We start from the raw sequence: 9,797 nt of genomic DNA, 5'->3' as shown, positions 1-9,797 counted from the left end.
CCGGGGGGTGCAGGGTGATTGGGGGGCTGGGGGGTGCAGGGTGATTCGGGGAGGGCGATGGGGGATGCAGGGTGATTGGGAGGCCGGGGGGTGCAGGGTGATTGGGGGGCCGGGGGGTGCAGGGTGATTCGGGGGGGCGATGGGGGGTGGAGGGGGATTGGGGGGGCCGGGGGGTGCAGGGTGATTCGGGGGGGCGATGGGGGGTGCAGGGTGATTGGGGGCCGGGGGGTGCAGGGTGATTGGGGGGGCGATGGGGGGTGCAGGGTGATTCGTGGGGGGCGATGGGGGGTGCAGGGTGATTGGGGGGCCGGGGGGTGCAGGGTGATTCGGGGGGCGATGGGGGGTGCAGGGTGATTGGGGGGCCGGGGGGTGCAGGGTGATTCGGGGGGGCGAAGGGTGATTGGGGGGCCCGGGGGGTGCAGGGTGATTCAGGGGGGCGATGGGGGTGGAGGGTGATTGGGGGTGCAGGGTGATTCGGGGGGCGATGGGGGGTGGAGGGTGATTGGGGGGGCCCGGGGGGTGCAGGGTGATTGGGGGGCCGGGGGGTGCAGGGTGATTCGGGGGGGCGATGGGGGATGCAGGGTGATTGGGGGGGCGGGGGGTGCAGGGTGATTGGGGGGCTGGGGGGTGCAGGGTGATTCGGGGGGGCGATGGGGGGTGGAGGGTGATTGGGGGGCCGGGGGGTGCAGGGTGATTCAGGGGGGCGATGGGGGGTGGAGGGTGATTGGGGGTGGAGGGTGATTGGGGGGCCGGGGGGTGCAGGGTGATTGGGGGGCCGGGGGGTGCAGGGTGATTCGGGGGGGGCGATGGGGGATGCAGGGTGATTGGGGGGCCGGGGGGTGCAGGGTGATTGGGGGGCCGGGGGGTGCAGGGTGATTCGGGGGGGCGATGGGGGGTGGAGGGTGATTGGGGGGGCCGGGGGGTGCAGGGTGATTCGGGGGGGCGATGGGGGGTGCAGGGTGATTGGGGGCCGGGGGGTGCAGGGTGATTCGGGGGGCGATGGGGGGTGGAGGGTGATTGGGGGGGCCGGGGGGTGCAGGGTGATTCGGGGGGGCGATGGGGGGTGCAGGGTGATTGGGGGCCGGGGGGTGCAGGGTGATTGGGGGGCGATGGGGGGTGCAGGGTGATTCGGGGGGGGGCGATGGGGGGTGCAGGGTGATTGGGGGGCCGGGGGGTGCAGGGTGATTCGGGGGGGCGATGGGGGGTGCAGGGTGATTGGGGGGCCCGGGGGGTGCAGGGTGATTCGGGGGGCGATGGGGGGTGCAGGGTGATTGGGGGAGCCGGGGGGTGCAGGGTGATTCGGGGGGGCGATGGGGGGTGGAGGGTGATTGGGGGGCCGGGGGGTGCAGGGTGATTCGGGGGGCGATGGGGGGTGCAGGGTGATTGGGGGCCGGGGGGTGCAGGGTGATTGGGGGGGCGATGGGGGGTGCAGGGTGATTCGGGGGGGGCGATGGGGGGTGCAGGGTGATTGGGGGGCCGGGGGGTGCAGGGTGATTCGGGGGGGCGATGGGGGGTGCAGGGTGATTCGGGGGGCCCGGGGGGTGCAGGGTGATTCGGGGGGGCGATGGGGGGTGCAGGGTGATTGGGGGGCCGGGGGGTGCAGGGTGATTGGGGGGCCGGGGGGTGCAGGGTGATTGGGGGGGCCGGGGGGGGCTCTGGCTCATGGGGTGCAGGCTCAGACCCTGCACTCGAAGGCTGGAGCGCGCACACGCCTGGGGGCGGGGGGAGCTCAGTGCACGCGGCCGAGCCAGTCGCAGCGCGCGCTGCGGGAAAGCCCACGTGGGTGAGCGGGGTGGGAGGGGCCGCTCCCTGCCGCGCGCGGTCGCTTTCAGACCGGCCAGCTCCAGCCTGCGGAGCCAGATCGGCGGATTCGCCACGGGCCGCGCTACGCGAATCTGCGGCGGGGCCGGGACCGTGTCGGCGGGAAGAGCCCGCGGGTGAGTGCGCGGGGGGAGGGGCGGAGCGGACTGGGGGTGTAGTGTGCAGTGTGTGTGTGTGTGGGGGGGGGTGCAGTGTGTGTGGGGGGGTGCAGTGTGTGTGGGGGGGTGCAGCGTGCAGTGTGTGTGTGGGGGGGTGCAGCGTGCAGTGTGTGTGTGTGGGGGGGTGCAGCGTGCAGTGTGTGTGTGGGGGTGGAGCGTGCAGTGTGTGTGTGTGGGGGTGCAGCGTGCAGTGTGTGTGTGGGGGTGGAGCGTGCAGTGTGTGTGTGTGGGGGTGCAGCGTGCAGTGTGTGTGTGGGGGGGAGCGTGCAGTGTGTGTGTGTGGGGGTGCAGCGTGCAGTGTGTGTGTGGGGGTGGAGCGTGCAGTGTGTGTGTGTGGGGGTGGAGCGTGCAGTGTGTGTGTGGGGGGGTGCAGCGTGCAGTGTGTGTGTGGGGGGGGTGGAGCGTGCAGTGTGTGTGTGTGGGGGTGCAGCGTGCAGTGTGTGTGTGGGGGTGGAGCGTGCAGTGTGTGTGTGGGGGGGTGCAGCGTGCAGTGTGTGTGGGGGGGGGGGTGCAGCGTGCAGTGTGTGTGTGGGGGTGGGGGTGCAGCGTGTGTGTGTGGGGGGGTGCAGCGTGCAGTGTGTGTGTGTGGGGGGGTGCAGCGTGCAGTGTGTGTGTGGGGGTGCAGCGTGCAGTGTGTGTGTGTGGGGGTGCAGCGTGCAGTGTGTGTGTGTGGGGGTGCAGCGTGCAGTGTGTGTGGGGGGGGTGTAGCATGCAGTGTGTGTGCAGGGTGCTGTGTGTGTGGGGGGGTGTAGCGTGCAGTGTGTGTGCAGGGTGCTGTGTGTGTGGGGGGTGTAGCGTGCTGTGTGTGTGGGGGGGGCGTAGCGTGCAGTGTGTGTGCAAGGTGCTGTGTGTGTGGGGTGTAGCGTGCAGTATGTGCAGGGTGCTGTGTGTGTGTGGGGGTGTAGCGTGCAGTGTGTGTGCAGGGTGCTGTGTGTGGGGGGGCGTAGCGTGCAGTGTGTGTGCAGGGTGCTGTGTGTGGGGGGGCGTAGCGTGCAGTGTGTGTGCAGGGTGCTGTGTGGGGGGGGCGTAGCGTGCAGTGTGTGTGCAAGGTGCTGTGTGGGGGGGTGTAGCGTGCAGTGTGTGTGCAAGGTGCTGTGTGGGGGGGCGTAGCGTGCAGTGTGTGTGCAGGGTGCTGTGTGTGGGGGTGTAGCGTGCTGTGTGTGTACAAGGTGCTGTGTGTGGGGGGGTGTGACGTAGTGGGGGTACTTGCTGGGCTGTGGTGACCCCTGCTGTCTGGAGCAAGACCCAGCAGGGAAAATCTCGCTAGGCAGAGATAAGGCCAAACTTGTCGAACCAGTGGCCAGACACCCCCCATGGAGAGGAACAAAGGAAGGTGAATGCTGCCCTGGACTGGGGGGCAGGGCTGCAAGGGAATTTAGTTGTTACTGTGGGAGAGCATGGAGGAGACAGCCTAGGGAGAGGAGCTGGAGTTTAGGGGCCCAGTCTCCCCCCAACTCAAGGGGGCCTGAGGCATCCTAGCCCAGTTCTGTGACCAGACTACATCTGTGCTATGCTGTATCCTGGAGAGGCAATAAACTTCCTCTATTCCACTGGCTGGTGCAGTCTGTTTGTGCCATCTCGGGGTGCAGGAGACGGGGAACCCCCAACACGCCGTCACAGGGGGTGTAGCGTGCAGTGTGTGTGCAAGGTGCTGTGTGTGGGGGGGTGTAGCGTGCAGTGTGTGTGCAGGGTGCTGTGTGTGAGGGGGTGTAGCGTGCAGTGTGTGTGCAGGGTGCTGTGTGGGGGGGGTGTAGCGTGCAGTGTGTGTGCAGGGTGCTTTGTGTGTGGGGGGTGTAGCGTGCAGTGTGTGTGCAAGGTGCTGTGTGGGGGGTGTAGCGTGCTGTATGTGTGCAGGGTGCTGTGTGTGGGGGGGTGTAGCGTGCTGTGTGTGTGTGCAGGGTGCTGTGTGTGGGGGGGTGTAGCGTGCTATGTGTGGGGGGGTGTAGCGTGCAGTGTGTGTGCAGGGTGCTGTGTGTGGGGGGGTGTAGCGTGCAGTGTGTGTGCAGGGTGCTGTGTGTGGGGGGGTGTAGCGTGCTGTGTGTGTGCAGGGTGCTGTGTGTGGGGGGTGTAGCGTGCTGTGTGGGGGGGTGTAGCGTGCAGTGTGTGTGCAGGGTGCTGTGTGTGGGGGGTGTAGCGTGCAGTGTGTTTGCAGAGTGCTGTGTGTGTGTGTGTGCAGGTGTAGCGTGCTGTGTGTGTGCAGGTGTAGCGTGCTGTGTGTGTGCAAGGTGCTGTGTGTGGGGGGGTCTAGCGTGCTGTGTGGGGGGGGTGTAGCGTGCAGTGTGTTTGCAGGGTGCTGTGTGTGGGGGTGTAGCGTGCAGTGTGTGTGCAGGGTGCTGTGTGGGGGGGTGTAGCGTGCTGTGTGTGTGCATGTGGGTGTAGTGTGCAGTGTGTGTGCAAGGTGCTGTGTGTGTGCAGGGTGCTGTGTGTGTGCAGGGTGCTGTGTGTGGGGGGGTGTAGCGTGCTGTGTGTGTGCAAGGTGCTGTGTGGGGGGGTGTAGCGTGCTGTGTGTGTGCAGGGTGCTGTGTGGCGGGGGTGTAGCGTGCTGTGTGTGTGCAAGGTGCTGTGTGTGGGGTGGTGTAGCGTGCAGTGTGTGTGCAGGGTGCTGTGTGTGGGGTGGTGTAGCGTGCGGTGTGTGTGCAGGGTGCTGTGTGTGTGGGGGGGTGTAGCGTGCTGTGTGTGTGCAAGGTGCTGTGTGGGGGGGAGTGCAGGGTGCTGTGTGTGTAGCGTGCAGTGTGTGTGCAGGGTGCTGTGTGGGGGGGGTGTAGTGTGCAGTGTGTGTGCAGGGTGCTGTGTGGGGGGGTGTAGCGTGCAGTGTGTGTGCAGGGTGCTGTGTGTGGGGGTGTAGCGTGCTGTGTGTGTGCAGGGTGCTGTGTGTGCATGTGGGTGTAGTGTGCAGTGTGTGTGGGGAGGTGTAGCGTGCAGTGTGTGTGCAAGGTGCTGTGTGTGCATGTGGGTGTAGTGTGCAGTGTGTGTGTTTTGGGTGGGTGTAGCGTGCAGTGTGTGTGCAGGGTGCTGTGTGTGGGGGGGTGTAGCGTGCTGTGTGTGTGCAGGGTGCTGTGTGTGGGGGGGTGTAGCGTGCAGTGTGTGTGCAGGGTGCTGTGTGTGGGGGGTGTAGCGTGCAGTGTGTTTGCAGGGTGCTGTGTGTGGGGGGTGTAGCGTGCAGTGTGTTTGCAGGGTGCTGTGTGTGGAGGGGTGTAGCGTGCAGTGTGTGTGCAGGGTGCTGTGTGTGGGGGGTGTAGCGTGCAGTGTGTGTGCAGGGTGCTGTGTGTGGGGGGGTGTAGCGTGTAGTGTGTGTGCAGGGTGCTGTGTGTGGGGGGGTGTAGTGTGCTGTGTGTGTGCAGGGTGCTGTGTGGGGGGGTGTAGCGTGCTTTGTGTGTGCAAGGTGCTGTGTGTGCATGTGGGTGTAGCGTGCAGTGTGTGTGTGGAGGGGTGTAGCGTGCAGTGTGTGTGCAGGGTGCTGTGTGTGGGGGGGTGTAGCGTGCTGTGTGTGTGCAGGGTGCTGTTTGGGGGGGTGTAGCGTGCTGTGTGTGTGCAGGGTGCTGTGTGTGGGGGGGTGTAGCGTGCGGTGTGTGTGCAGGGTGCTGTGTGTGGGGGGGTGTAGCGTGCTGTGTGTGTGCAGGGTGCTGTTTGGGGGGGTGTAGCGTGCAGTGTGTGTGCAGGGTGCTGTGTGTGGGGGGGTGTAGCGTGCAGTGTGTGTGCAGGGTGCTGTTTGGGGGGGTGTAGCGTGCTGTGTGTGTGCAGGGTGCTGTTTGGGGGGGTGTAGCGTGCTGTGTGTGTGCAGGGTGCTGTGTGGGGGGGTGTAGCGTGCTGTGTGTGTGCAGGGTGCTGTGTGTGGGGGGGTGTAGCGTGCTGTGTGTGTGCAGGGTGCTGTGTGTGGGGGGGTGTAGCGTGCTGTGTGTGTGCAGGGTGCTGTGTGTGGGGGGGTGTAGCGTGCTGTGTGTTTGCAAGGTGCTGTGTGTGGGGGGGTGTAGCGTGCTGTGTGTTTGCAGGGTGCTGTGTGTGGAGGGGTGTAGCGTGCTGTGTGTGTGCAGGGTGCTGTGTGTGGGGGGTGTAGCGTGCTGTGTGTGTGCAGGGTGCTGTGTGGGGGGGTGTAGCGTGCTGTGTGTGTGCAAGGTGCTGTGTGTGCATGTGGGTGTAGTGTGCAGTGTGTGTGTGTTGGGGGGTGTACATAAGGACAGGCCCTATGAGGGAGCTGGCGCTTTGCCAGCCGTTTCCCCCGTCCCAGGCGCGGTGCGCACCAGGGGTGTAATTCCTCAGCTGGCTAATGGCGGTGGCCATGTCCCCACTAAACTGCTTCACGGGTGTTTACCGAGCCCTGAGCCCCTGCCTGGTGGGGCTGATTAGTCACCTGTGAACGGGCTGCAGCACGGCTGAGAGAGGGACACTGGCTGCGGCTGGTGAACTGCTTCAACCTCCCCTGGTGACTGTAGCTGGTAACCTACCTCAGTAACTGTAGTGCTCATCAGTTAACCGCTCACGTCCCTAATGCATGTGCCCAGCGAGCCGAGGCCGTGTGTGTGCATGCTGGTGCCTCCTGTCCTAAAGCCCTGTGTGTACAGCACCTAGCATCACAGGGCCCCGAGCTCAGTGCCTGTGCAAACAACACACTGCATCACAGGGCCCCGAGCTCGGTGCCTGTGCAAACAACACACTGCATCCTAGGGCCCCGAGCTCGGTGCCTGTGCAAACAACACACTGCATCCTAGGGCCCCGAGCTCGGTGCCTGTGCAAACAACACACTGCATCCTAGGGCCCCGAGCTCGGTGCCTGTGCAAACCACACACTGCATCCTAGGGCCCCGAGCTCGGTGCCTGTGCAAACCACACACTGCATCCTAGGGCCCCGAGCTCGGTGCCTGTGCAAACCACACACTGCATCCTAGGGCCCTGAGCTCGGTGCCTGTGCAAACCACACACTGCATCCTAGGGCCCCGAGCTCAGTGCCTGTGCAAACAACACACTGCATCCTAGGGCCCCGAGCTCGGTGCCTGTGCAAACAACACACTGCATCCTGAGGCCCTGTATGTGCGTACATCACCTTCTGCCATGGGGCCTTGTTCCAGGACGGGATTTCCTGTGTGGATACGTGCACATTTGATCCACAGTCCACAAAAATGGTTCCCAGACCTCCACATCCACTGATATAAAGCGGGTCTACAGATTTTCAGAGCTCTACTCTTAAGTGCTACTGCAATACGAATACCTTATAGTAATGAATTATTATTATTTATCATTTCCATCCTGCCAAGTTATGTGGGACTTTTGCGATGGGGAAGACACAGTGCTACATAGTCCTGTATTTTGCTTCACCCACTAGTGAGTCTGCAAATCTCCTCTTATTTGCAAGCTAAGAAGAGTACCCTTTCAGAGCCAGTGGGTATCAACAGGCATTGCTTCATTTTCCCCTTTGATCCATTCCAGAAGAGGCTTTACCAAATGGATCCTGAGCCCTTGGAAGTCAGACATGCCGTACGAGAAGCCATCAACACCCTTTCCTCTTCCAGGGATGGAGTCCAGATCTCGGAGGTGCTTGGTACAATTAAGTGCTATCTAGGTGGAACGGAAAACCAAGCCCCCCTAAAGGAGAGAGAGGAATTTACCCAATTGCATTTTTCTGCCTTTCTGCGAAGTCTTGTTAGTAACCTGAGTGCAGATTGGATGGAACTACTTACATCTGATCAGCAAAAGGAATTATGGGATAGCTTTTTCTTGGAAGGGCCAGCGGATCAAGCCTTTCTGGTTCTGCTGGACTCCATCATTTCTACTGGGTATGCTTGGCTTTGTTTCCATATGTGTTAACTCTAAAAGCCTGCAAACATGTTACGTCCTTTGCACTAAAATTCCAAGCTAGTCAGAAGATCTGGCAACCATGGCTTCGGTTTAGTTCAGAAAAGACTTCTGTTTGTAGCCGTGTCTCTGAGGCATGCTAACTTTCTGGACATTTTCAGGGCTTCAGTCTGGGTTTTGAGTATGGGCACTGGCCTGCCTATACCATACATTGCAATTGTAAGGATATGACAGAACAATGTGTTCGAATCAGGGGAAGTAAGCAACTAGTAGATTATCTGATAAGCATAAGCTTATCAGATAGTTGACTAATGATGTGACTAGTTGCTTCCCCCCCGTGCTGCCTTTTTTAGAGCGAGGCAGCAAGGCAGGGGTGCAGGTGCTAATGCTGGGGGGAGCTGGCTGAAAAGCTGGTCGTCCCCCCCAGCACTGACCCCACATGGGGCAGGGGAGGTAGAGGCACAGGGGGAAATGGCATAAGCGGGGACTGAAGCACTCTTCACTCATGCTGCTTCTGCTGCAATTCTGCTCTTGAAATGTATGAGAGACCCAACAGGGCTCTTGTACATTTCAAAAGCAGAAGCCCCCAGGGAGCATGGGACAAGCAGGGGACTCCCCCTGTGGGGCTTCCTTTTGAAATGAACAAGCGCCCCACTGGGTCTCTTGTACATTTTAAATGCTCAGGTGCTGCAGGGAGCCAGTACCCTGCTGGCCGTGCACTCCTATGGGGCTTCCGTTTTTGAACGGTAGCAAGAGCCTCGTAGGGCTCTTGCTACAGTTCAAAGGCAGAGGCGCCCTTTTAGACTGTTCAAATAGTTGATGGAAATCCCATTGACTGTTTGGCTAGTTAATTAATCTAAGTTTTACATTGCTGAATCAAATCCCCAGGCTCAGATGTAGTTGGGGCATAGAGAGGCCTTAACACATCAAAGGTATTTGTCGACCACCCAGGTAAGCCTCATCCCAGGAGGCATACCTGGGTGGTCGACAAATACCTTTGATGTCGACACCCGCGCGTCCAGACTATCGCGCTGAGCCGACAAACAGCTGATCAGCTGTTTGTCGGCTCAGCGTGGCAGTCATGTAAATTTAAATGAAGCGGTGATTATTTAAATCGTCGCTTCATTTTACTAAGTCTGGTAGCCTAATCTACATGCCCCTTAGAGTCCAAAAGTAGAAGGTATAATACTATATTTATAGAGGGTTGTGATATGTTTAAAACACTGCGAAGGGAACCAGGAGACCTGACTTCTATTTCTAGTTCTGCCATTGGCTTCCTGTGGTACCTTGAGAACTTTGAAATGGTTCTTGCCCATTTCCTGGGGAGGTGTGAGGCTGAATTTGGTAACGTGTGTGGAGAGCGATGAGATTCAGGGAGGGAAGGAGCTGTACGGGCAGGATTAACTCACTGCTAACCTTCAGCTACTTTCTGGTGCTTTGTGGCACTATGCCGTAGCTGATGGGATCACCACAGACAGTGGCATGATCCTCTTCGTTCATTAACTGTGTGTGTGTGTGGGGGGGGGGGGGCTATTCATTTTTTTTTCCAGTCCTGGCTTTCGCTTGATGAAGCTCATTAGCATCCTGGAACAGTTTCTGCAGCTGGGAGGCATGTCGGCTCTCATGTGGGAGGTCTGTCACCAGCAGGCACAAGCTGCTTCACCCACATTCCAAGAGACCCTCCTCAACAAAGTTGTGTGTCTGCCTGACCACTTGTGCAACAAACTCCAGGGGAATAATTTGCCTGTATTCTTCCCACAAAACTACTTCCCTCTGCTGGCTACTGAAATTATCCAGGTGTTGCAGAGGATCTGTGACTCTCTGCGAGGTGAGATTGCAGACCAGCTGCTGCTGTACTGAGCGAGTGAGAACACGAGGGGAGGCTTCCTGATAAGCTGCCCCCAGAAAGGTGCTGATGGCAAGTATTTCATTAAGCATGTATCTCATTTTACCACAGGTGGCTTGGACTGTTCTGTCTCCTTCGTGTCACAGGTGCTGGGGAAGGTGTGCATGCATGGGAGACAAAGTGAGT

At 60.7% G+C, this 9,797-nt stretch overlaps 1 protein-coding gene across 4 annotated transcripts in view; it reads left to right on the top strand.

Annotated features, from left to right (window-relative positions):
• The first annotated feature begins 1,807 nt into the window (after positions 1–1,807).
• The window catches only part of TELO2 (telomere maintenance 2), a 47,276-nt gene continuing 39,286 nt past the window's right edge, over positions 1,808–9,797 (top strand). For 3 of the 4 annotated variants that reach the window (XM_075898997.2, XM_089782184.1, XM_075898995.2), the window contains exons 1-4: positions 1,808–1,937; positions 7,400–7,746; positions 9,316–9,593; positions 9,723–9,791. In XM_075898997.2, the coding sequence (XP_075755112.2) occupies positions 7,415–7,746; positions 9,316–9,593; positions 9,723–9,791 (679 nt within the window). In that variant the 5' untranslated portion in view covers positions 1,808–1,937; positions 7,400–7,414. Of the gene's footprint in view, positions 1,938–7,295; positions 7,747–9,315; positions 9,594–9,722; positions 9,792–9,797 lie in introns of all 4 variants that reach the window. The other variant, XM_075898996.2, reaches the window with a different exon arrangement.

The sequence above is a fragment of the Pelodiscus sinensis genome, chromosome 15 (genome assembly GCF_052426305.1).
Source record: "Pelodiscus sinensis isolate ZL-2025 chromosome 15, ASM5242630v1, whole genome shotgun sequence".
NCBI classification, from domain to species: Eukaryota; Metazoa; Chordata; order Testudines; family Trionychidae; genus Pelodiscus; species Pelodiscus sinensis.
Note: the sequence above shows the minus strand (reverse complement) of the source record. Positions and strands in the feature narration are given on the sequence as shown.